The 26,901-nt window shown below is 31.4% G+C and overlaps 2 protein-coding genes across 2 annotated transcripts; both read right to left on the bottom strand.

The window, feature by feature from the left end:
• Nucleotides 1-1,321: 1,321 nt before the first annotated feature.
• Nucleotides 1,322-9,166, bottom strand: LOC137830430 (7-hydroxymethyl chlorophyll a reductase, chloroplastic). Its single transcript, XM_068637756.1, has 19 exons — nucleotides 9,027-9,166; nucleotides 8,827-8,914; nucleotides 8,425-8,509; nucleotides 7,878-7,989; nucleotides 6,676-6,760; nucleotides 6,524-6,565; nucleotides 6,341-6,419; nucleotides 5,401-5,452; nucleotides 5,240-5,302; nucleotides 4,988-5,085; nucleotides 4,751-4,786; nucleotides 4,605-4,666; nucleotides 4,437-4,464; nucleotides 3,579-3,658; nucleotides 3,339-3,408; nucleotides 3,205-3,262; nucleotides 2,961-3,025; nucleotides 2,780-2,874; nucleotides 1,322-1,703 (listed from the first exon to the last, which is right to left on the bottom strand). The coding sequence occupies exons 1-19, from the start codon at nucleotides 9,079-9,081 to the stop codon at nucleotides 1,610-1,612; spliced, it is 1,347 nt and encodes a 448-aa protein (XP_068493857.1). The 5' UTR covers nucleotides 9,082-9,166; the 3' UTR covers nucleotides 1,322-1,609.
• Nucleotides 9,167-11,086: 1,920 nt separating this feature from the next.
• Nucleotides 11,087-25,245, bottom strand: LOC137830431 (protein BLISTER). The gene is made up of 13 exons (XM_068637757.1): nucleotides 24,698-25,245; nucleotides 21,610-22,306; nucleotides 20,960-21,462; nucleotides 19,552-19,671; nucleotides 18,830-18,895; nucleotides 17,941-18,051; nucleotides 16,508-16,584; nucleotides 15,443-15,510; nucleotides 14,412-14,516; nucleotides 12,867-13,045; nucleotides 12,625-12,693; nucleotides 12,081-12,236; nucleotides 11,087-11,761 (listed from the first exon to the last, which is right to left on the bottom strand). The coding sequence occupies exons 1-13, from the start codon at nucleotides 24,773-24,775 to the stop codon at nucleotides 11,681-11,683; spliced, it is 2,310 nt and encodes a 769-aa protein (XP_068493858.1). The 5' UTR covers nucleotides 24,776-25,245; the 3' UTR covers nucleotides 11,087-11,680.
• Nucleotides 25,246-26,901: the final 1,656 nt, after the last annotated feature.

Raw genomic sequence — 26,901 nt, 5'->3', positions numbered from 1 at the left:
AATAATTAATGTTAGAGATAAAAAAAATTAGTTGTAACTAAATTAGAGACCATTTTAGATACTTAAAAAAATTATTGATTTCTAAATTAGTTTCTATTGATAAATAGTTTTTAAATTGATATCTAATTAGCTACCAAAGTTTTTGCTACCAAATTTAAAATTTAAATAATTAATAGTTGAAACATTGATAACTAATTAGATACTAATTTCGAAACTATTTATAAATAATAGAAACTAATTTTAGAAATCAATAATTTTTTTAGTCTATAAAATGATTTCTAATTTAGTCACTATACCAACTAATTATTTTTGAGTTTGATGTTCTTGTAGTACATATTGTATAGCTATCTATTTTAATAAATAATATAATTATTTTAATTTAGTAGAGAGTAAAATTGTGTGGTTAAAAATGACAAAAAAAAAACAATTATAAAAAATTGTATTCTCCTTGTATAATGATATAGATAATAAAAAGTTATTTTTTTACTTAAAAATGACAAAAGAAACAGTTATAAAAATTTGAATCTACTGGTATAAATCATCTTTTCGTTTATATCTCCCTTAATTTCTTTTACAAACATATAAATAGGAAGAAAACCAATAAAGAAAATATCAAAATAATTTCAATAAATACAAGTCAGCATATTCCATTGGTTAAAACAAGTTTAAAGAAATGTCGAATTGAGGTTCTCTTTTGATCTTGGAAAATAATCTTACTTTTTATTTCATAAAAAAATGAAATATACAAACTCCTTTTTAATTTCAAAAATTTAAATAATATTAATTATGTTTTAATTAATCGTATCCTTACTTTTCAATAAATTTTTAGTATATATATTAATGTAAAAAGACAATAAAAACCTTAACTATTTTATTAAAATTAAAAAATTATATTATATATTAATTTCTACATACAAACTTTACTTAAAAAGTAATACATAGAAGTATTAACCTTCGAAAAATTTAATCATTTCTACACAAGCTCCAAATTTAAATGAAAGAAACCAACCAATTCATAATGATCCTTCTATTAAGCAAGATTGTTTCCAATGATAAACATATGTTTTAGACAAAACTATTCAATATGGGAAAATTGGTAAAAGAATTAATAATGAACATTCCCAAAAAAAAGAATGGTGGCAGATGAAATTTTCAGGTTGCTTGAACAGCACTGATTTACAATCTGTGCCATGCAGTATGGTGGCGAACCAAAATGCTATTAAGAGATTTTCTTAAAATTGATTCATTTAGGAACAAGACATTTTAGAATTTGGAGTTTCTGATACTAGGTAGGATATGTGTTCATATGATGCCACAAAAGTAACAAAAGATAAATTGTTCTCACATTTTACCTGTTACAGCTTGCAAAACAATCTCAAAATCAGTAGATTGTAATCAATAAGTTCGAATTTAAATCTTCATATTTACTCAATACTCTATCCTAAATCTTTGTATGAACCCAGTGCTGTTCAAACTGCTAATCACTTCTTTAGCCAAACATAGGCTAGTTATGACCTCATGATCATTTTCATGAATTCAATGTAAAATGAAAACTAGAGACTCCATCACCATGCATGCTTTCAAGTTATCTATGACACTGATTGGAACCTTATGGTCTGTCAGAAAGCATCTTATCAATTTGACCATTTTTGTTGTACAGATCCACAATTTTCTTAGCATATGTAGGCATGTGCCTATCAGCCCTGCAAACATTTTTACATTTCAAAACAACAAACAAACTTGATATCCTTAACATCCAAAGTAAGGGTCTGCAATAAATTATCCTAACTTTGAAGAAAGAAGGAAAAAACAATTTCTGAATAACATTAGAAGCTTGTGGATAATAGATGGACATATATGTTTATTCTATGTAAATTAAGGAAATAGAGTCGAATAGAATCTGTACAAATCGATTCCATTTAATCAAAATTATAGAAAAGGCTTCAGGACAAGGATTGCTCTATGAAGATAAGGGAAATAGTAGAGTAATTGTGTATTGTGTGTATTTCATGAGAACCAAACATACAAAGATTATTGTCATTTTGTTTCGGAGTTGTTGTCCAAGGAAATTTGCACGAAATTTGTCAACTCCAATGATCAACTTGGAGATATTTTGACAAGTTCTTGAGAGAACCTCAAATTCAATTATAGGTTCCAAGCTTGGTATATGATAAGTATGATCCAGCTTGAGGGGGAGTGTCATAATTGCTTAACTTGTGTGAAGGGGTTAACTTGTTAGAATAGGTTAAATCATCTTTTGTATTACCTATCTGGCACCTATGTGCAGATCATTATATCTTTTTGTATTTTACTGATGTAAGAACCCATATAAATGAATGAATCAACTAAGAGATAATTGTGCCCTCTTAGACATTTTTCCGTTCTTAAGTGTTAGAAGCCCTTCCTCAATTTTGATAAAAAATGTATTGTTGGTTGAAGAATTGAAGCATAATCTCTAAGAACAAAGAGTTTGGGTGGAAATTACTATGCACTTGATTAGTTGATGATCATAATGAAAGTGAGGGGTTTAGCAACATGGTATAAGGAATTTTAGTACAATTCTGAATACTCTTTGATAATTTTGCTGTAGAAAAAGAATATGTTATACATAGTCTATATCTATTATCTATCCTAAGCTAATTAAGGAACTAAAATCAAATAGAATCTGAGAAAATGATCAAATATGTCCTAATTATAGAGTATTCAGAAAGAAATCTGAACAATATGATCAAATCACACAAGTTGATCAAATCTGAACAATAGAGTATACTCTACATACCTTTCCTTGCCCCACAAACGATTCACGTAAAGATAGTTGCGAATGGTATGATAATCAAGTGAATAACGTGCAAATTCAAGACCCTTAGGACCGATCTGAACATAAAAGCCAGAGCCAAAAATATTGTTATGCCGTGCATAATATACTTGTAGAAATGGATAAAATGCTATGAATCTTTTACCAGGTTTAGTATAAAAGCCAGCAGATTTCCAACAAATTTTGGGGCAGGTTGAGAAGGACCTCTTCCTGATCAAGAATTTCAAAGAAAGAAGTAACCAAAACTGAAAGTATATACAGTAGTACTGATCAAAACAAACAGAGAAGAGAAACTCTAAGCCTAAGATAATATAATAACTCTCATATTCTATCATATGAATTGATGAATCCATAAAATCCAGTTCTATCACAAAGAACATGTTATATACCTAACTTTGCTTCATCATCAGCCTTAACAGTCTCCATGACAAATGGACGCCTATCCCCCTGAATCAAATGGAAAAAATCATACTCTTCTTCGTTCTAAAATAAAAACAATATGCTTAAATGGAAAAGTATTTACAGTGCTAATTGTTGGAGTAATCTCTAGTAAGTTCTCCACTAGACTCAACATCTCTCTTCCACGTTCATTCCTGTCATATCAAGAGCAAAATATACAAGGCTCAACCCTTCCAAAAAGCAACCCTTCAAGAAAGAGTAATGCATGATTTGGCCAATAAACATTTATGATAGATGAAGAGCATATACCCAATGATATTGTGCAAAAAAAGAGAGACATGGGTTTTTAAGTCCATCGAGTTACCTGACTGTAACATATTGTGGATGTTGTGGCATGCTGATTCCAGAATATTTTGGTACGCCCATATATCCAACCACCATGTCCTGAAAATTATTTTTCTAGTGTCAAATAACCGTTCCTTAACATGAAAAAATATGCACAAACGTGTGAACATCAAGCAAATTGGCAAAATTGGCAATATACAACAGTTCTTCATATTTCACACTCACATAAAATCAAAAGTAAATGGAAGTTTTTTTCTTGGAGTTTCTAGTTACATATTAACAAGATCAAATTGAGGGTGTATCACGCATGAAAATTTGATTCTTACGAGAGGATAAAAAATGCATATGGTTTTTAAAGAATGAAGAGAAGTGAGCTCATACAAAATATTCTTTTGAAGTCTATCCTACAATATAACAAAATAAATGCATAGATAAAATATAATATCTAATCAATAAGTTGTCATAAGTCATCTCATTGTTAGACTATATTGCCATCATAAATGCAACTTCAGATCAAATTTAGGCAATAAAAGGGAGCATGTAAGCAAGTGAAAGTATAAAAGTAGTAACATATATAATCCTTAATACCAACTGAATAATTAGTCAAGTTTATGGCAAGTTATTATGTCTTATATTTAAGGAATAATTAACCAAAACCAAGTTTGACATAATATTTTATAATCAAGAAAAAAGGTTGAAACATTTTAGCATCATGGGAAGTGATTAAACAATATATGGTGAAAGAATTTGGCAGGTGAACAGTTTGTACTTTGTAGACAGCTTTACAAACACTTAGAAGCAATTAACACAGTCCTCCTCTGTTCAAGTAAAATATGCATGTCAAAAAGACAAGATGGTCAAGCAGATAAGAACTTACAGCTAAAGCATTTGTATAGTCAAAACAGCTGCAAGGAAGAAAAATAAATTGACAACTTAGTGTAACATATAATGAAAGAACAAATAAGAAATTGAAGTATAAACAAAATCATGATTCCTATATATAAATTTCAAGCCATCACATTAGACAAAGTAAAATAACAATTACCTGTAACAAGATGGGGCAATAACATCAACCAAATCATTTGCTGGCAGACAGAAATAAGGAACCTGTGCAGGGTAAGTTTTGAAACTGAACAAAGTTTCATGCTTGAGAAACCCATAAACAAAGTAAAATAAAGGGATATTGTATACCTCTTCTATATGACCATCCAAATGCTTCAAGTGAACCTGCCAGAATGTTTGAAAAAGCAACTTAGGAACATAAAATAAACTTGGTAATAGAGAAAGATGTTATGATAAAGCACCATTCTAAATAAATCAATTTGTTATTCTACTATCATAAATTATCAATTTATTTTCCACTTCAAAACCAAAATGTTCATTTGTCCATAACTGCTCTAAACCAGAAAGGATTTTTCAGCTGAAAACCTTGTAATCTTGCATAAACTCATAATGTAGAACTGTTTCTGGTGATGTACTCGCAGCTTTTAGAAACTTATCCAGCCCTTCCCTAGTACCGTTGTCCACTGCAGAAAGAGAATTTTAGTACAAGTCCATTTTTTCAAGCAAGAATTTACAATATTAAACAGATCCACTAAGAAATTATTGATGTTACTGATTTTATAAATATTCAACAAATGATTTAAAGGCTTATAGCCAAACACTGGACCTTTTCCATACCACAATTTGTGCCTAGAACATAGAGCTTATCCAAATTTAAGTGATGCTCCACAGATCTTAACGCTGCAATCGAAGAAATTATTCTGCATTACAACATTACAAGTCACGATGGAGAAAATGATGAAAATTTGCAAAAAGATGTATCTTTATAGTAGCGATACCTTGCACCTGGCAACCTACCCCACAGAAAAGAAGACGCTTGACACCAGCAGCCTATCAGTAATGAAAATTCAGAAAGAATAACTATGAATGTAATAGGTTTCCTCTGAAGAATACATCTGATAAATTTTATGACAACTGAAATTAAGGAACCAATAAGCTATATGCAAAAAATATCATGGGCAGTTGACAGGTTGTCTTTTATTTGTATCACAGGAAAAGTTAAGATCTATGTTTCATAGAACTTTCTAGAAGTTAAAATTTCCTGTTGTACATCTAAGACACTCTTGAATCAAGAGCTAGATTACAGAGCTCTCTCTCATCTAAGAGGCAGAAATATAATTCATCAGATATATCCAGTGCAGAGCAAAGAATAAATTTTTGGAGAACCCCCAATGCTCTTGGGCAATATGCTAAATGAACAAAATCAGGAAGGAGAACATTAAAATCACAAAGGAGAAATTGAATACCAGTCTTGAAATTAAATGTAATGGTCTCAAAAGAATAGAATGGATTCAATTCTCTCCAAAGCCAAGGTGCATCGAATGAGGAAAATATACCGGATGCAATCATTTTGTTTCTACAGCTCATACAGAATGCCAAAACAAATGAATCTCACAGAGAATATCCTTAATACTTTCCTCATTTGTATCTTTCAATATCTCTTATATTTTGAAGAAAAAGGTCAAAATGCCCTTGGTTTTAATTCCCATATATTGTTTAGCATTATTATATCAACATATTTCATTCCCTAGTACTGCATTCACATTCATTTACTAGCCTAGATTCATTTGAATGACAGCTTTTTCAGAAGCTTTTTCATATTTATAGATAAGCTGGTTTACATAAATAATTCGGAATAATACACAACTAAAAATTTTATACAAGATTTATCCTAGATCATGACAAATTCTTTCTCCAGTGAAAAGATATTTTGCACACCTCAACAAGAGCCAGGGTATTGAGGTTAGGTGATAATGTTGGCTTGACACCTTTAGCAGCCAACACTTCCTCAGGTGTCCTACAAGAAATTTGAAGAAATAAACAGTGTTTTAAAAAAGAAAAAACCTTAATATCATGATGGGAAATTAACTTAGATCCATTTGACATTAAGAAAATGCAGACCTTGCTAAAACAGGTCTTGGAGTGAATCTGTCATCAGGATCACTATAATAAAGAAAGTTACACCAAAGGCATTAACAAAGAAAAAGTCAGTTTCAGCAATAAAAAATATAGCATCTTATTTACCATCTAGAATTGCAATTATGTTCTATTACCTTTGTACACAAATGACAGCCTCCACCATCCCTGATTTAAGCATCTCTATTGCAATGGTTGTTACTATACCAGTCCATTGAGCTCCTATAAACAGAAAGAATTTTATATGTAAAACCTAGTCAAGAAACCTGGTCTAAATCACTTGGAAATAAACAGAACTTTTGTTAATATTCAAATGCCAAATAAGCAAAAGTTTATATATATATATATATATATATATATATATATGTCCATATATATATGTCCATATATATATGTCCATATCAATATATTAAACAGTGATCTTTTCATCTTATTGAAACCAAAAATCAGTTAATTCCCCAATAGATGCTTAAACAATTCTCCATTTTTTTAAATGATAAAGAATGCTACAGCATCACTTTACAGGCTATAATCCTAACTAGGTTAAAACTATAACCTATATCAATCATATACAGCATTCCTGATAGCATATTCCTCAAACTCAACCAAAAGAAAATATGGTAACCATCCTTTTAGAAAATATAAAGAATAAACATCCTCATGAGTCATGACTTCTTGGTTTTCCAGAGCAGCATAAAATATAAAATCAGCATTCATCAAATTGGTCTCCAAATTATGCAATAATTTAGACCCTTTATTTAATTTACATTTCACTTCAGTTCTCAATTAGTCAAATTTGTTTCACCTAACTTTATGTACTATTTCTGATAAGGTCAATGACATTATGCATTTGAATAACTAAAGGACTAAATGTATGCATAATTTAATCAGGGACTAAATTGCGAGAAACCCATCTCCAAGGACCAAAATATCATTTTACAAGTAAAGAAAACCTTTATTGCCAATTGTTGTCCTAAGTCTGAAACCTCAATTGATAAAAAATATCAACATGTGAGAAAATTCCTTCTTCTTGCATCTAGTCTAATTCTCGCCATATTCCTTACGCCTCAAGATTACCACAAAAGACTACGTTAAACGCAGCAATGAATGGAAATCACTAGATCTTAACCTGTAAAAGCTTCATATTAAAAAGGTAATCCATCAAGTTGAGGAACCCAAACTGAAATCCATGCAAACTACAAGTGATAAAAAATCTTATATAGCATTACTGAAAACAACTTTAAAGTAACTAGCCACGTACAGAACCTTGACTACCTTGAATCTGTAACAATTAGGATTAGCAACCAGAACCAAATATCAGAAATTCAACTAGAAATACCTTCTACAGGGAGAACTTTCCGAGCATATAAAAGTTCCTCATATACCCCTAAGTAGGTCTCGTCCAAGTTATCAGTTTTCCTTCCTCTACCATGAACAACAGGTTCCAGTCTCTGAAAGGGAAAACAATTGGGAGCACAGAAGCAACTTTAGTTAGGCAAAATATTTTTACAAGACTAAAGTTTCCAATTAGAAGCAAAGTATGGTAATAAAAATACTCATGTAACATTCAAATTAGTCATACATAATTTGAAGTTCAATCACCAAAGCCAAAATAAAAAAAACAAATAACTATTGCCTATTGAAATTTCAATTTGACATGTGGGTCTGTTCAGAGGGGTTTGTCCATAAGTTACTAATAAGAGAGAAAAAACTGAAATAAGTTTCTCAATAAGTTCTAACTTATGCCTGTTAATTCATAAAAACTCTCTCAGAGGTATCATCATTTGAAACACTTTATAAATCTTATATTTAAAAATAAAACAAAGGGTGTCACCTAGCTTATGCATTGCAGATATATAAGCAATAGAGGAAAGAAAGAGACTTACTTCAATCCTAGACATTCCATCTCCCAGGAAAGCACATGCATTCTTGACATGGGCAATGTAATATGTATCACACAACCCACAACGACTGTCCCAAAAGAAAAATAACAAAACCAAACCATGAGAACTAATAACATAGAAAACTATGTAGCAACTAGAACATTTTCCATAAATAAATAAAGGAGTTCATGGTTATGCATTCTCAATGTAATAGTCTGTTAATCAGAAATTTATGACTTTCAAGACAAATATAGTAAAAGTCAATCACTTATCATTATACATAATGATTTATGCTTAAATTATGTGTAAACTTCTTTACTCTTTCAAATACATACCCTATTTTTTTCTGAATAAAATGGGGGTAACTAACACAGACACACAAACACAAAGTACATAATTATATACCTGCAAGTATCTTTTGCTGGATAGATGCCACCTGGTGGGATAGGTTTGGATTTTTTCCTCCAGTCCTTTCTCAAAGAACTATCTGTATCTGCTTCCCAGATGGAAGTAAAGAAAACAAAAGATGGATGAGAAGAGAATCAGATTAAGCATTTGTGCATGCAGAGTAAGAGAAATTGAAGGGTTTGTTATGAAGGATGAACCTTTAGATGAAGAAGAACGAATGGTGAGGGGAATTGGTAGAGATAAGGCAGACATAGTTGAGTTGAAGTGGAAGATTTGATGAGTGACAAAGTAACTTAGATTGTGCACTGTTTTAGCTTCTGCTCCACTAGTTCATAATGATGTGGCCCCAACATGCCACGTACAAACAAATATCTAACAATTTTTCTTCCTTTTATTTTTTTTAAATATTAATACCTTTTATATTTTAAGATGATTGTACTTTGAGTTTTATTATTTATAGAAGTAACAATACATGTTATTATTGAAAGAATTTTATTAAAGCAATTTTATACTGTCAATAAATGTATTATTCTTATCTATTACAAATACAAATATTGATATAATTTATCTAAAAATAAACTAAAATTTTATTAAAAAATAACAAAACAGCAAATTTAAAATTATTTCCAAACATTTAAATTTCGGTTATTTTAAAATGGCGAAGTTTATATTATAAACAAAATTGAAATATTTATAAAATACATTTAATTATTTAAAAATGTTACGTAACCTCTATAGAATGTTTGTTGTATTTATTATTAAAAATATTTTCAATTTATTTTTTTCAATCGGTGGTATAAAAGTATTTAGTTGCACATGTTCATGTCCTGATAGTGTAGATGACACATATTTACGTATACGTAAAGATTTCTATGACTTGCTTACAAAATAGGATTTTCTTTGTCAATTTTTTAGTATGTAAGATTCTTTTAAGTATGTTTTATTTCCTAATTTACAATGTAGGTCTTGGTTAGTTTTATTTTTTTATTTTGGCCTCTTATTTAAACATTTAATCATGTTTAAATTTGCTTTAATAAAATCTAAGCATTCTACAAGCATAACCTTACTAAAGATGTCAACTCGTTAGTGTGCCTACAAGTCAATTAATTGTTATAATTTGTATTAGTTTTATATTTTTTTCTTAATCGAAACCTTAGCTTTCATTAACTTTGGTAGATATTTTAGAAATTCTTAATCACAACTTCAATTTACTTTTGCTGGAAATAATGAGTCACTGAACATGTACCCATTTTCACAAATATTTTGTATTTGATGTTTAACATTTTATCTAATTAAAACAACGTATGAAAATAATAAAATTGTTTACTATTTTCAATTATATCTATTGTAATATCAGCATTTATGATAACTAAAATTTACTTTGAATCACAAAACATAATCATATGATTTCACCGTCAAAAAATATTTATCGCTTTTTAAAAAATACTTACAAATCCGTGAAATTCTCTTATAATTTCACATCCTATAAATATTTTTTTTTAATTCAAATGAAAAAAATCCTAATTATAAGTTTTTTAATTTTTTTCTTAAATGATTATATTACAAAATCTCTTAAAATCTACAGGACCTTTTTTTTATGTAAAAATATCTTTTAAAATCTCAAATGAATACTGCTCCCTAATAATGATAATAATCTTAGGAAAAACTTTAATAACTTCCAGTTAAATTGTTATTTTATTTTTAAATAATTGTTTAACTCTTTAATGACATTTCACGTATGGAGTTTTTTAACAGCCCTTTTGGAAAGTGAATTCGGAAAGGATTCCAAAACTAAAAAATAATAAAGCAAATAATAAGGTAGAGAAAGGGAAATGGTACCTATTTTTTAATAGGGAGAGATGGCGAGTTACTATTGCACTTGTCGTCATGCTGGTGTGCTAAAGAATTTTTATGTTCAAATTTTTAAAATAACCTTTTGGAATAAATTGTAAATGGCTTTTGGGAAAACATTTCAAAATGATTATGAAATATTCTAAAGTAAATAATCTGAGATACTAAATATGAATTTCAAATTCTACATTCTAGAACAAAATCAGAATTTTGAACGTAGTTCTTCCTGTGACTTTTCTCAAGGTTAATGAAAAAAATTCAGAAAACAGAACGCTCTAAAATTGGAGTCTTTCAACAATTTTCACTCAATCAGCCCTAAAGAAAGTAAGAAAATCTCTAAGATTCCTGATTAAGATATAGGAACCTTGATTTAAGCATCATTGGAGATGAGTGGCTAACTGTAAACTGAATCAGGTGAAATGTAGTTCACTGTATATACTAAGGAAATATAATGTTCATAAGTGATGTGAAAAATACAGACTCCAATTATGTGTCAATATAATAATCTTGTGTTTGCACTTCTATCTAGCATCATATACATTCAACAAATGTTCTCACATCTCATACTGTTATCTAACAACTGATCTGTCTCTCTCACTAAGCTTCTTGGTACAGTCTCTTTCATACCCAACTATTATACCCACAAAATTTGGAATTCAATCAGAGATAAAACGACACAACAGATTTTATTACCATCTTCCAAAATAATTGCAGCCGGATTCACCACCGATCAATAAGCAGCAGCCCAAAAGAGAAATTCTTCTCAAGAATTTGTTGGATAATTCACTCAAAATTTACAGATCACGACCTCCACTCTGTTGAGGAGGTTACAAGAACAAAAAGCAACTCGGTAGACTTTAGTCGACATGTTACTCATGGAACTGGGTTTGAAATGTGCTGATTCTTTACCTTGGCGGCAACTGGGAAACAGCTTCATGATTCATCCAAACAGTTGAGTAAGACTTTGGTGACAACAAATAACAGTCCAATGTAAATCCAATCAAAGAAGTTTGCTGGTTCTCCTTCTTGAAGGTCCACCAGGAAACAGCTTCATAATCCATCCCAACACCCTTTCCACAACCTAGTACCAGAAATAGACATCAATTCCTTTTTCTTCATTTTCAAGTTTTCTAATCTCTATAATCTTAGCTACTTGATATCATTTAAGCACAAACCCACTACTTCTACCTAACAACATAACCCAGGTCTATAAAGTTCATATAGATACTTGCACTACTCGCAACTTCGCAAGTAGTGAAGCTTTCAATTACAAAATAGTATGCTGGGATTCATCGTCAAGACTTCAAAATAAACATGAGGATGTATAAATGACGAGCACTAGACATGCAGACAATAATAAGTTCACATAACCAAACTACAGTAAAATGAACATAGGTTACCTCGTCACCCTCATCTGCATATGGGGTGTTCTCATACACAGCACGGGAATCTGGTTGCTTAGTAGAAATATTTTCATTGACCATGCTTTGAGAAGTTAAAAGCTCTAATGTTTGTGTCTGGACCTCAAGTTTTCGGGACAACTCCTTGTTTATTTCCTTCAATCAGGAAAAGAAACAGCATATATCACAAGGTTAGACAAGGACACAACCAAAATGACAAAACAGACAAGAATGTGAAAAACTAAAGCAAGAAAATTTTCGAAAATCTAACTGACTTTAGAGAGGCAGCTCCCACATTTTTATTAGTATTGCAAATATATGCCTAAATCTGTAATTTGAATTCAAATAATTTAGTTTTCAGGAATTATTATTATGTTTCAAATTCTAAGGATGTCGCTTATCATTTAGATTTAGGATGGTAGCAGTTTGATCATAAGATTACAAGTATTTGAATAAGTGAAATAAGCTCTTCCACATATTACATCTCCTATTCTTTTAAAAATATATTTTCCACATTTAATATAATGCATTCTAATTGAATTACCTTCATCCTGGAACACTCAGATGATTCCGATGTCAAGGCTTTTATCAATTCTTCTTTCTCTAATGCCAGCTACATATCAAAAGGTAGACAGGTGAATATGTGTGCTTGTTTGATAACAAATTCACACTACTCTGATAAAATATGGAAAGCAAGATAGGTGGCAAAACAAATTCTCCAAATAGTAAAAAAACAAGAGATGGGGTATATCCCACCCACCAAATTCTCAAAACACCGAACCTTACCTCAGAAATAAGTGCATTAATGTTCTCAATCATTCTCGCCTGATCATGAGGAATATTAACAGGAGAAACGGCAAGAGATGAGCGTCTAGTTTCAGGAACTAAGGACGACGAACTAGAGGCCTCAGCAGCATTATCATTGATTTCTGGGTTGGAAGTGTTAGAAGCTGGATCTTCACTTGCTGCATGAAATAAAATATATAAACATAACAAACTAGATACTAATCCAGTAAAATACTAAAAGTAATAGCAAATACTTTAATCAAGTATCAGTTGCCAGCCAGTCTTGACTCCTAAGTCAAATAAAAATCCTTGAACGAAGGGGGATATATGATCCAAAAGAAAAACTTATTTATCTTTCGTGACTTGAACCAATTAAGAGCAAATACTAACAAGGGTTACATTAGCCGTAAAAATATAAGAATACACGTTTATATGTGCTGGAAAGATCGGATACCAGACGTTGGTTACATTGCACATGTATAAGACATTCTTGCAATAAGTTACATAAAAGAATATGATATAAATTGTTAAGAAAAGACCAGTTGTGCCTACTGTTAGTGAAATTATGTTGAGAAAAGACTAGTTGTATCAGCTGACAGAAAAATAGTCTTGTAAAGCTTCATAAAGCTATTTTTTTATGTAGTCTGAAAAGTCTATACATAGGTGCAGGTTCTCCTAGTCTCAACTGGTCCTATCATCCATCCGGTATGCTCCTTTTGCTAATATAACTCTCCTATTTGGCCACAGATGAGGGCTCCAACGTGCTAAGCTTGCACTATGTTGAAAAAAGTAGAGGCGTGATGGTTAAGTGTGTGGTTAGGATTAGGTATCAACCCATCAGAGATGGTGACACTATTGCACCACAGCACCAGTTTGTTGTACTTGCGACAGTGCAATGAAGCCATACTGCAGTTGTTCTCTTGTGGGGACTCCTCTGAAGTAAAATGATTGGAGAGTTTTATGATAGTGGATAATTGGTTTAAGATGAAAAGAAGAAAGCTTACTATGAATGATACGTCACGTGAGGAGATTTAGTTATTTAATCTTAAACCATTGATTTGAAATTAAAAAAATGGTCCAAATTAAGAGCAGTATTCTAAAGTTACTCTAAGGGCTGGTGGATCCCTCTAGTCTATACATGCATACATTCATAAGCGCGCACACACACACACACACATATATATATATGCATATTGCTGCTGAGAATAGACATTCACTCAAGCTTTTCCAGCAACTCTAAATCTTCAAGTATAATAATATAATAAAGTAAAATAAAATGAACCTGAGCTAGGTATATTACATCATATATTCATATGCTTGTCTACATAAGAACTTCTATAGACCTGAAATTTTCTGTTTTTAAGCATTTTTTATTTGTGGATACCAAGCATTTCATTCTCTTATTCCTACTTAAGGATAATGGAACAAAGAAGATTAGTATGCAAAATTGCTCAATTGATGTCGAATACAGCATATGTAAATTGAAAACACCATGAAGAATACCAAAAACAGACAAAGTAATAGTGCAAACTAAGGCAAACAAACCTAAATCCTCCGTTGATGTAGAAACATCCCTTTTATTTGTTTGACTCTCGATAGACTTTCCAGTCCCTGAAGCCTTTCGCATCTTAGAAAGCAGCACCTTCTTTTCTGTATCAGGGCAATGGCAAAGCAAGAAAATGGGTTTGAGTTCATAATATTTCAGCTCAAACAAAATTTGTTTGCATGTGATTCGTATTAAGAGCTTGCAATGAATGGTTAACTAGGATTTTTTACCACATCTCCAATATTTTTCTCTTCATAAGGAAAAGAAAAAAGTAAATAAAAAAAGAACAAAATGAATTAATTACATGATATCCACCAATAAAAAGAACCAACAAATAAATTCACTTAACTCTATATCCAGAAAAAGATAAACAGTCTAAAGTCATAAACATCAAAATAATTCTGCAATATGCACTATCATAGAATTCCACATATAACCGAAAAAACAATAAATGTAAAAACCATCAGCAACTTAAGCCCTGAAAAGATCAAAGTAGACATGCATTAAAACTTCCATGCAAAAGATAATATTTGTTTCAAAAGCAACTGTTGGAGAAAACAAAAGAGTACACAAGAGTTATGGATATCAGACTTGACAATGGCACAAAGTTAAAACAAATGATGAACAGTTCTTTTGATAGAACAGAGTACTAACCACCAAGTGAACTAACTAGGGACAATAGTAACTATTATCACATTGTCTCTAAAAACACTAAAGATCAGCATTATTTTCAATAATAAAAAACCTATGGACTAGAAGCAAAGTACTTAGATTATTGGATTTCGATAATGAATATTATGTGTGTTTGTGAGTATAAGCTAGAGAAAGAGATGTCATATCTACAATTCAAAAACATTTGTGTTCTATTTTCTATTGTCATTGCTAGTTTATAAGTTTCAAAATAATTATAGGCACCAAACTTAAACACAGTACGGAAGGCCAATAATAAATAAAAATTACAACTTAAAATGAAACATCAAATTTTGCGTGAATCAAAATGCAGAATAAAAAACAGCTAAAGTCTGATTACCTTCTTGTAGAGCATCAATAGTGGACTGCAAATCATGGCGATCTTTTTCTAGGCTAGATATTTTCTTTCTGCAATATTTACTATGAACAGTTATTGCCCCAGATAAAATAAGCAAAATATTTTAAAATGCCCAAGAATCAACAAAAAGGAAGGAAATGAAGAACTGACATAAAATCAAATAACGTCAGAATGAGGTAAAATTATATTTAAACTAGAAAATGCACAATTTTAACCATAATTAGATATCAATCAAAAAGTAATAGTAAAAGTTCAGAAAAAGGTATCTATACAATAAAAGCTTCAATGTCTGACAGCCAACCCAATGTTAGATTAGGGCCAAAAACAAAATTAAACTCAGTGAAAGGTAGTTTCAAGTGTTACTTTCTCAACCATCAAAAAATAAATGCGGGTGAACATTCTCTCAAATAGTTTACCAAATTTTCTCAATACACCAGGAAACTTTATTTTCATATTTTACTTGGAAAAGTAAGAACTTCAAGGAAAAGAAATCTCCATACAAGAAACATAAGCATGGGAAGAAAAACTAGGTATGAGCAATGATTTTCAAATTTATTTCTTCAGAAATAAATTCTACTCCAGCAACTCTGCACCAATTACCCAAACATGCATGAAAAGAGGTATAAGAACAAGTTTCTTAACGGATTAGGCAGACAATGAAGGATAAGGGATGGCATCGGTTGTTTTTTCTTTCATTCTTTGGCTCTAACATCCTAGCACCACTCTATCTCTTCACCAGTGACCTCATTTTTTTTAAAGAACTATGCTTTGAGCTTGTCCAATGATTTCAAATATTCAGATATAAGACAAAATACCATCAAATTTGGATATTAAAAACCACAATATCAAGAGAAAAATTACATTGACACAAGAAGTTTCAATTGCAAGTCCCACCTGCAAGATTAAATATAAGACCAGACTTTCTAACACAGGTAACCTTCATATTAATACTATCTTTTTGGCCAGAAACAATGATTGACTATTCAACAAATTACAATCTTGCCATGTATAGTTCATTTGAAGGATCTTTTAAAACCTCAAAAGTACCTGAATGAAGAAATTTCAGCTTGTGCATTTTCCAACTTCTTCTCCAGCTTTAGCTCACTGGACCTTAGTCTGAGTGCCTGACATGTTTGTTGAACGCAACAAATTAAATCTATAATCTAATATATTTGCATTAAATAACTTCTAAAGTTCAATTATGTGTGTATAATATTTTAAGTACCATATATATATTAGACATGTATATAAGTTTGAAAATTAAAAATTTACTAAAAATTAACAGCATATTCATAATTAAGAATAAAAAATAATCTTAAAAAAACAACTCATTAACAACAAAGGGAAAGGAAAAGGAACAAAAAGGAAGAGCTGACTTCACAGATAACACAAAAGCAGCAGAACATTGAACAGGGATGGGTGGGCTGCAACACATCTAGGTTGGCTCGAGATTAGGATTGATAGACGTGGATCAAAGGAGTTTTATCCAAGCAAAGAGAAAAGATGCATTTATCCAGCTTGTGAACACAAAACTAGGGCCTTTGACTGAATAAAAAGGGGACAAAGTCGTGAGATTAACTGATTGCCAACAAAACAATCAAAAAGAGTTTTTAACCCACTGTTATAAATTGAGATTGAAACTTCCACAAATGGACATCATTTCTAGAACTGAGGCCACAACTGAAGCAAATGGAAAACAGGGGCCAGAGGCTACAATGCAACTCTCGACGGCTATATCACAATGGTTAGTCATTGATAAGTATAGTACCGATACAAAGCAAAGTGCCCAGACACCCAATTACTAGAACAGAATCCACCAGCGTGCACAACCAAGAAGGTGCAAAACCAAGCAGGTGCACCCAATCCTTTCCACAACAAACACTCTCACTAAACTAATAAGTAGTGGCATTGGTGTGTTGCAAGTAATTCAAATGTCAGTTTCAGGTCAGTTTGGCTCTTATTGGAATTGCACGATTTCCAATGCAATTTCAACTGGTTCCTAGAATAGTTTGGATCTCAAGATTCTATGGATTTTCCAATGTGGGATGCAAGCCAACAAGAAAAAACTTTTGAGCAGGAACATTCTACCTACATACTTGTTATTATTCTGCATGTTGACTGAACTTTGAATATGTTATATCTGAAGATTGAAGCATAATAAAACAGTCGACATAGTTAACTTATCAGTTTTATTGGTTCGATTCATTTTAAGATAATTCCTTCAACAAATCATTAGAAGATATTTTAGTAGCACCCTGTTTCTTAATTTTCCATTTCTATATTTTTTTGCATAATATTTTAGTCATCAATTAATTTCAAATGATAGTATAAGTTAATTAAATATCAGAAAATGCCAACATGATGAAGATTAAAAAATTACAAAATAAGTGAAGTTAACAACTTGATTTCAGATAAAAGATGGGAAAAAATATTTTATCCTCAAAAGTACAAATGGCAAACATACCAAGAAAAATCAGTACCTTCTCCTCTAAACCAATAACTTCAGATGCTAATAACTTTGCACGCTCATCAGCTGCATTACATTCTAGTTGTGCATTTGTATATTCACTTTTGAAAGCCTGAAGCTCAACCTGTTGATATGAAACCAGTCTATTTTCAACCGAAGACAATCAACAATAAATGTGGCAGAAGTTAAACCAAGTTTAATGCACTAAAAACTGTAGCTCCAAAATCGGACCACAACAATCTTAGATTTTGGGATAAACACCACACTGCAAAAATCATTGATGACATTTAAAAGAGAATATATGAGAAAAGGAGCTCAAGGGATCTTAAACTAGATCTTTCTACTGATTCAGATTTATATATTTATAAGGATCAGTAGCTTACATTCAGGAAACCGATTATATCAATTGAAATGGATGGGTGTCAAGAAAGCGTATTGTGTATACCAAAATATATCACTAATATTCCAGACAAAATGATACAAAGAGCCATCCAATTAATCCAACCATAAACTTTCTACTTACTGAAGACATGGGAAGGAATCACAATAAGCTCAATTCAACAAGCTCGGTAGGCATCGCTTAATTCGATGCTTGATTATCTCTGCATCAATTTTATATGAGGCTAAGTATACTATTTCAATCAAGCTTAAACCCCCTAATATTTCAGTTCAAAAGACTATGAGTCAACATGATTGATATATTTAATATTTTTTAATTTTTAACTTATAATAACTACAAAACTAATAATTAAATATATAAAAATGTTTCCAATATATGGTCTAGTAAAATAAATAGAAGCAAGTGCCCAAATGAAATTGCATGTTTGTATAAGAAATACAAGCTACCAGCACAGCCAAAAAATTGTGCAACTAGACAGGGATTAGGTAGTGTTGATACAAACCAGTTGGGCTTTGATATCTTCTTGTAACTTCTCCATGTCTGATTTTAATTGGTTGACAACACTTCTCTACAAAAAAAAGGAAACAAAAAATTGTGACTGCTTCATATCCTTACAAACAACTATCTTACCACCAATGTAAACATGATGCACCAAGTTAAATTCAAAATAAGGTAAGTGATGCCAAGATAACAAAGATCAAAGTACTAAAATAATTAGTAAGAAACTAACCCGCTGACTAAAAGAACTACACCAGCCATTAAGTTCCTTTATACACCCATCCACAATTGAAAGACCAAAAAGCAAGAGACATTTACACTATTACTGTAACCCACAACTAATTAAGTTCCTTCACACACCCACAATCACAGGCCAATATGTTCAGATGTTTGATCTAATATCAAAGGAGTACGGTACAAGTAACCAAAAAGTCACTAACTATCATAAAAATGACTGCCTCCTATTACTGGGAACCTAGGTTCTTCATATTAAATTATTAAAATTAAATAGCTCAACATGAAATATCATAATATGCTCAATGGAAAAACACCTTAAGTTCAGAACCACTGAAGCATGTTTTATAACTATAATAACTAATAGAGTTCTCAAATACCAGTAGGATAGGCTTTAAGAGGAAAATAGATAAGAAACCAACGTGATAAAAATTAAAAACAGTGGCAAAGTTAAATATTCCTCAAATTATATACTGCAATACATAGGCAAACCTGTTGATTATAATTATCGGTTAGAGTTGAATTTTCAGTAGCTAGTGACTCTGCTAACACTTGAGAAGCCTCAAGAGCACGTTGCAAAGAAAACTTCTCTTTTGTTAGATCTTCAATATACTGCAAAACAAAACAAAAAAGGACAAAAATATAAACAAATATAAGATTTATGCTTCCCATATAATAATAAAACAGTGAAAAACTAAGATGTGTATTACATGAGTGCATTTTCACAAGAATAATTTCAATACCAACTAAAAAAATTATAAATTCATTTAATGCATAACAATTACAAACTTTTGCAAGTTGAGAGACATATAAAAGACATGCCGAGCAAACAAATAAGCAAAGCATAATGTATGACTACCCCCACAAAAAAGGATGACTGAAAGTACAAAAGAAAATATGCAAATATATTCAGCTTCTAACACTATTTATATAACCAATATGCATCATTTTCACTGTTGCAAGTTCACCACTCAGATAAAATATTTTTTATACCCACAAACCAAAGAAAGAATCAACTCACAGTTGACATATCAAAAGTAGAACGCTGCACTAGTAAATAGTGAGGTTACATCCCTAGTGTATGACTGATAGAACACCATTTAATAAAGTAATAAGTTATAATATTGAACACCGGATTCAGACACAAGACAACACCAGAGTTTGCTGTCCCAGAGACAAAAGTCTCCTACACAGATAACACTCTGTCCCCAAACTACAAATAACTTAGCACTGGGTAATTACACAACCTACTATCAGATGGAAAGACTCGGTACATAACAATTATTTTAAACATATAACTGCCATCCTGAAGTTTCTAGTACAAACTGTTTTCTGAAGCAGTTATTTGCAACACCTAACTGCCATCCCGAAGTTTCTAACACAACTGTTTTCTAATAAATTTGCTACTACCTGACACTTTAGTTTCTGACATATATACTCATATAACAACTAACTAACTTGGATGTAGTTACCCAAAATGGCATACTAATTACTAATATTCTGCTGCTAGAATGGATGAACCAATATGGACAATTTATATCCACATTCCATTGGTTTAAACTAGACAAATATAAACATTACAATCACGTATGGAAATATCTTAGTTGTAACATATTGACATTTCTTTTCACAATTTAGGCACAAACAAAATCATCAAAAATTTCCCCAACTCTAATAAAAAGTAGGTACATAGCTCCTATTTGGCATATCATATTCCCATCAACCAAATGCTTGTAAAAACAAACATTTCTGTAACTAATAAATTAAGCACAAAACTCAATAAACAGAACCAGATTATATTTTATACTAATCATCAAGCCCATCAACAAAGTAAAGCACTATTGCATCATATAACAGGCTCAAAGAAAGTAATATCATGACTATAACTAGCAGAAATCACCTGTTCTAAAGCAGCAAAGTCTTCATTTTTTGAAGATGAGTAATACGCATTCTTCTCCAAGCCATTTTCCTTAGCACTTAACAGAGCGCCATGATTATCTTTATCAACAACAGAAGGGGCTAAATGCTCAAGTGGACTATGAACATTCTCAGTTTTAAAATTTGGGAAAAGTGACACACTTTTAGTCTCTTCAGATGGCTTAGGGAAATAAGTAGAGCCAGGTATATCATTGCTGCTTGATTCTAAATGATTGGACATAGAGGAACTTTGCTCTGATTGATGAAATGGAGAGCCCAAAGAAGTTTTGGTGACATTTAGAGAATCGAGAAAAGATGGACGTGACCTCCTAGAACTAGATTCCATTGGTGTACTATAAGAGGAACTTCTTGCTTCAAAGCCTGCGGAATCAAATTTTGGCATAGTAGCACCATGAAGACTGGGCAGATTATTATCAGAACTAGTAACGGTTTCTCTAAACTTGGAGCTGAAAGACTCACTGAAACCTGAAATAATACATATATTATGCACAACTACATCAGCAGAGAGCACTATGTGATTGTCAGGCTGTATGTATGAAAAAGGTAAAATAATGAAACAAATTACAAAACTTTGAAACTATAAAAGCAAAGAAGTGAAAAATAAACTGTTACCTCCAGAAAGCAAACTATGTGAGTAGCCACTATCTAAAGTGCTAGAATTTGTCAGCTTGATTTGCTGTAGACCATCAACAGAGTTCTGAGGTACGGTTTTTGAAGGAAAATGTGAAGTGAGATTATCAGTAACCGCATAATCCTTCAAAGAGCTGTTACTCTTATTTGACTGGTTTACATTCATCCCATGAAAACTAAATTGACTAGCATTACTATCAAATTGACTTTCTTGCAGGTGGAGAGGAACACTTTGGTGGTTTGCTTCCCCTGATGAAATTCCATACATATCATTCACATTATTTGTCTCATTTCTTTGACTAAAATCTGAAGATGCGGTAACTAAAGAAGAATTATATCTATTATATTCATCAGTTTTGGAATGTGCCTCCACCAAACTTGTAGATGGTGTACTAAGATCATTCCTCGCAAAAGAAGTTTTACCAGCCAAAGACCCTTGATTACTACTTTGGCTAAACAAATTCTGAGTCTTGTCATTACCAATCCCCAAAGTTGAACTGTCGGTAACAGCTCCTCCCACGTCATCAGATGTGGTAACTCCATCGGAATCGTTAATGCGTACATTTTCAACTTCAGAGGATTGTTTTTTGTTCAAGTTATCATCAGAATTGTGAACTTGGCTAGAGTTTGAAGTCTTCTTGGCTCGCTCCGCAGCTTTCTTTTTCCGAAACTCCTCCAGCTGCAAGATCCAAAAATCCAAAATATTTGAGATTGACAGAAAAAAAAAGGCAAAAAAGAGAATAGCATTTCAGAAGTAGTACAAACTACAAAGTAGCACAACGCAATAACTTAGAAAGAATTAATAATAAAATGAGTAGTCAAATTGCATAGAAAATATAAGGAATCTAAAGACATGAAACCATTCATCTGTGCCTTCATGTGGAGCTTAGGTTTGATGTAGTTCTTGACAAGGTATCAAAGCCTCTAATGATCATGCGATCTACTGTTTGATCCTTGTTACCTGGCCCAATTTGTTTAATTAAAAGTTAATTTCAAAACAGATTAAGGTAGACCTATGAATTGCCCACACTTAAAGCCCAAAGAATTATTGCTTAGGGCGAGGTGTCAAATATAAAAACCACATTCAGTCTTCACCCAACAATTTAAGTAGAGATAGTGAGTTCTTGACACAGAAAGGCTGGATTATGCAGAACTATCACAGTGAGAGTGACACACCAATATAGAACCTCTAAGTAAAAATTAGAAACAAAAAACGCCCTTTTTATTCAAAGAGGCCAATGTAATTAACTGAGAATTCTGAGATTAAGAAAAGTAGTGAACACTTTCATAACCAAGAGAATAAAAATATTCAGAAACTTTGGGTCCAATTAATGACAATATGACAGCTGATTTCAATAACGTTCAAAAGGAAATAATATTCTAAACCAATAAATGACTGAATCACTCTATAATAATAACTACACAAAGGGGCTAGAATTAGATTAACTAAATCAAGGTGAGATTTACTGAGATAGATTACATGTTACAAAACATGTAAAGTCCAACATTTAAACAAAACATAACTTAAGGCATTTAGCACCTTAGGAAAATCTTCTTCAAACAGATAAAAACAGTTATTAGTCCCAGATAGCCACTCGGAGTGGCCAACCTACCTAAACTGTTATGGCAGGAAAACCACCATTATGAAATTCCAGATATAAGTTACATAGTTTATATTACATATATATAGAGGCTCAAGAATAAATAAAGGCATATTTATAATTAAAAGGAGAAAAATCACAAGAATTCACACCTTACATAGCACCAAATGTTGTCATTCAAGGTGCAAAAATAGAAAGTTTTGTCACTGAGCCAACATAGTGGTGGCCATGGCCATGACACCACGATGCTGCTATAGTCTGCTATTGACTACGCTGGGAGTAAAAGACGTCTTTCATGGGGAAAATGGTGAATATACAACATTATTACTATTCGGTAATGGCTTTCCTGGTTGTACGATAAACTAACTAGTTTATTAATTTCAATGGTATAATTTTGTAAATTTATCACTCCCCTAATGGGCATAGTAAATTATTACATGCTTGAATTATTTATGTTTACTGGACCTTATTTTAAAACAGGACTCTTGAAAACGGGAACTGGGAAGAATGATCAGTACTATAATAATATAATATTACTATTCCGCAAACAGCCTCCCTGGTTGTATGATGCAAATCAAACCCAAGATTCAATGCGAAATAACCTGGTGGTTAAAGAAACAGACCAGGCTACTAATGAACTAACTAGTGGGTTATAGATATTAAGCAGTCAGGTGCTAAACAAAAAGCATAAGTGCGGCTGAGGTTTATGTAATAATGAGTAACATACAAAAAGAAGGATAACTAAATCCCTCAAAGGGGAAAAAAGATACTCTCCCAAGATTATTCTCCCTGTCCCCAAAACAAAACATAGCAGCTAAGATTTTAAAAAACGGCCTGCCACCACAACCTTTGGCTGTACTGTCATGGTTTTTGGTTCGAATATCCGCCACCACAATAGCAGCCACATTTGTCTGGAATTTCCAGCAATATCAAGTCACATGACTATAATTCAAAACCTTGGTCGAAGCCTAAAGAATAGCATAAGCTTTGTAAACCCAAAGAATGGATCCTCATGCAAGCAGCTACTAGATCACCAAGCTCCATCCAACAGACCCTCCTCTTGCATATACTCAGAAACAGGACCACCCTCATTATTCCCTTCCCTTCAACTTGCTTAAAAGACTGGCATTCAATGCGTCATTGAAGATCAAAAATTCCACTTCCTTTCAGCCCCCTCCAATCATTTCACCATTCCCTTCCCTTTCCCATCCCAATCAGTAACACAATCCAATAGCTACAAAATATTCATGACAAGAAAAAATAATAAATTCCATCCAAGTCCAACAACAAAAATTAAACCCTATACCGAACTACCCACATTACTCCCACGTGCACACACAAATGCGCAACATTATAACAACAAGAAACACGGCATTAACCAAATCAACAACACCACATTTCCCAATCTCAATCTCCAACAAAAACAAAGAAACAGCAAAACCAAATCAACCAAACAAACAAATCCATACCCGGCGCTTGCCAGCTTCAAGATGCTCTTGCTTCCGCGACGACGTGGAGGAGTTAGGCAGCACCTGAGCCGAAGCCATTAGAGAACCCAAACAAACGATCTAGAGCGAAAAAATAGGCAGAAATTCAAAACCTCAACGCGCTAATCGCCATCACCGTCGCAATGGATCCGAATCAAACAGCCACAAACCCTAACATCGGAAGGAACTCCCCAGATCGCGGAAATCGGAAACGATAAGAGTGCAGAAAAAGGAATCGATAAAAATGGCGAATAATTTGAAAATTTGAGAAATGAAACGTTGAGAAAAAGAAAGGAATCGAAATTGTATTTGACAGACAGTGCCCGATCTGATCGGAGAGAGAGATTTCGGGCCTCTCTCTTGGTTTTGGATTTGGGATTTCTTTGTATTTTTTGCTTTATTTTTGTTTATATTTTTTTTGGCTCTGTTTTGCAACGTTTTTATTATTTGAGAAGATGGAAGCAGGTGATGGAGGGTTTGAACTAATTTGGGTGCCTTGCTGGAAATTACCAAAGAGGACATGTGTCCTTGCCATTTTCACTTCAAACAATTTCTCATGTAAGAAACTTTAAATAGTGAATTATTTTAAATAAACTGTTTCAGAATAAAGAAAATGTTATTTTAATAGGAGATCCAATTTTATTTCTTAACTTAGGTTTATATTTTTGTTTTTTTAATAAATCATACATTTTAGGAAAACTCAACCCATTAGGTAATTGTTTAATTTTGTTTTTATTTTCTTATTTCCGATATTCTAAATTAATTTGAGAAAATAATCTATCTATCTATTATATACAGTGTTGTTGACTGACAAGAAAATATATTCAATCCATGTATTGTAAAAGTATAAAAATAATTAATGGAATTAAATTCACTCCTTCATTTCTAATACTTTTATTTATCTTGAATGAAAAGTATCCCTTTTAAATTAGAGTTATGGCTATAAACTAATATATACATTAAAAAATCAAGTTATGCCAGAGTAACATATATTTGTAACTTTTTTAATTTCTTTCAATGTAATAAATGCCTAATATTTCAGTTAAAGTAAGACAAAATGAAGAGTTAGGGTGAATATATTTTTAACCTTCTATTTTTTATATATAATTTTGATTATAAATTAATGCAGTTTTTTAAATACTTTTTAGTCCATTATTGGTGGAGAAAGTAGCAATGGAGAACAATTTTTTTTTTGGTCAAAGTTCATAACATATTAATGGTTTTGCACAAAAATGTGTCATAAGATAAGAAAAAAAAAACTTTAGGTTAAACATTTGTAGTAATTATGTTATATATTAAATGTATAGGATTGTCTTTTTTTTTTTATGAACAAATCATTGAAAGTTTCTACTATGATTCTTGAAACTCTCTTACATGGTATAATAGTGTTTTAAGATTTGATTTAAGCTTTATAATTTAACTTGTAAGAAACTTTCACTAGTAGTGTAAATCCCCAACTCACTTACTCAGTTATTTATTTATATTTAGTATTTTTGTAAAACCATATAAGTATTTTTCTTAATATTCCAATAGCATATTAAATGCAATGATATTTAATAATTTAAAATAATTAATTATATTATTAATAGTATATTAAATATTTATAAAATATTTTAGTGATGTTCAATGCAATATTAAATGTTTTCATATGATAATTCACTATATTCTTAATTTAAGATATGTTATTTAATATATTTTTAATTGACGAAATGTTATTTAAAAATTATTAAAATTATTGAGTCATTATAATGATGATAAGTCGTAAGTTTTAATATGAAATTCATATTTAAAATGTTAATATTTTTCTATGACAACATGTCTAAAAAATTTACCTAAAGACTTTATTTGCACCATACTTTAGATACAACAATAAATAGTATCAGTCTAAAGTCAAATGTGATTATGAAAAGACATTGATAAATAGACAAAATATAATGATTCGATTTAAAATATTTATAAAAGTAAGTTTTTTTTCATATTTGAAAGATTAATAAAAGAATGAACAAATGAAACATACACATTACATGAAAGTTGTATGCAAAAAAATACTTCATTTGTAACTAAGAAAGTTTTTTTCATATTTGTAACAAGGTTTTGTACATAACTAAGTTATGTTGAAAATTTGCATTATTCTTATGGTGATTTGTAGTTTTTCCACAAATTTTAAAAGATTGTTATGTATTTGT

Source organism: Phaseolus vulgaris, chromosome 7 (assembly GCF_000499845.2).
Source record: "Phaseolus vulgaris cultivar G19833 chromosome 7, P. vulgaris v2.0, whole genome shotgun sequence".
Taxonomy (NCBI): domain Eukaryota; kingdom Viridiplantae; phylum Streptophyta; class Magnoliopsida; order Fabales; family Fabaceae; genus Phaseolus; species Phaseolus vulgaris.
This window is presented reverse-complemented; position numbering and strand designations above follow the sequence as displayed.

Bases quoted from the DNA above. Each gene is read 5' to 3' on its own strand.
- LOC137830430 (XM_068637756.1), bottom strand. From the start codon at position 9,081: ATGTCTGCCTTATCTCTACCAATTCCCCTCACCATTCGTTCTTCTTCA. The intron at 8,915-9,026 runs GTTCATCCTTCA...TCTGGGAAGCAG, and splicing joins TCGTTCTTCTTCATCTAAAG to ATACAGATAGTTCTTTGAGA. The intron at 5,303-5,400 runs GTATCGCTACTA...CTTCGATTGCAG, and splicing joins GGTAGGTTGCCAGGTGCAAG to CGTTAAGATCTGTGGAGCAT.
- LOC137830431 (XM_068637757.1), bottom strand. From the start codon at position 24,775: ATGGCTTCGGCTCAGGTGCTGCCTAACTCCTCCACGTCGTCGCGGAAG. The intron at 15,511-16,507 runs GTACTTTTGAGG...TAAATATTGCAG, and splicing joins GCTGAAATTTCTTCATTCAG to AAAGAAAATATCTAGCCTAG. The intron at 11,762-12,080 runs GTAACCTATGTT...TTCTGGTACTAG, and splicing joins ATGCAGATGAGGGTGACGAG to GTTGTGGAAAGGGTGTTGGG.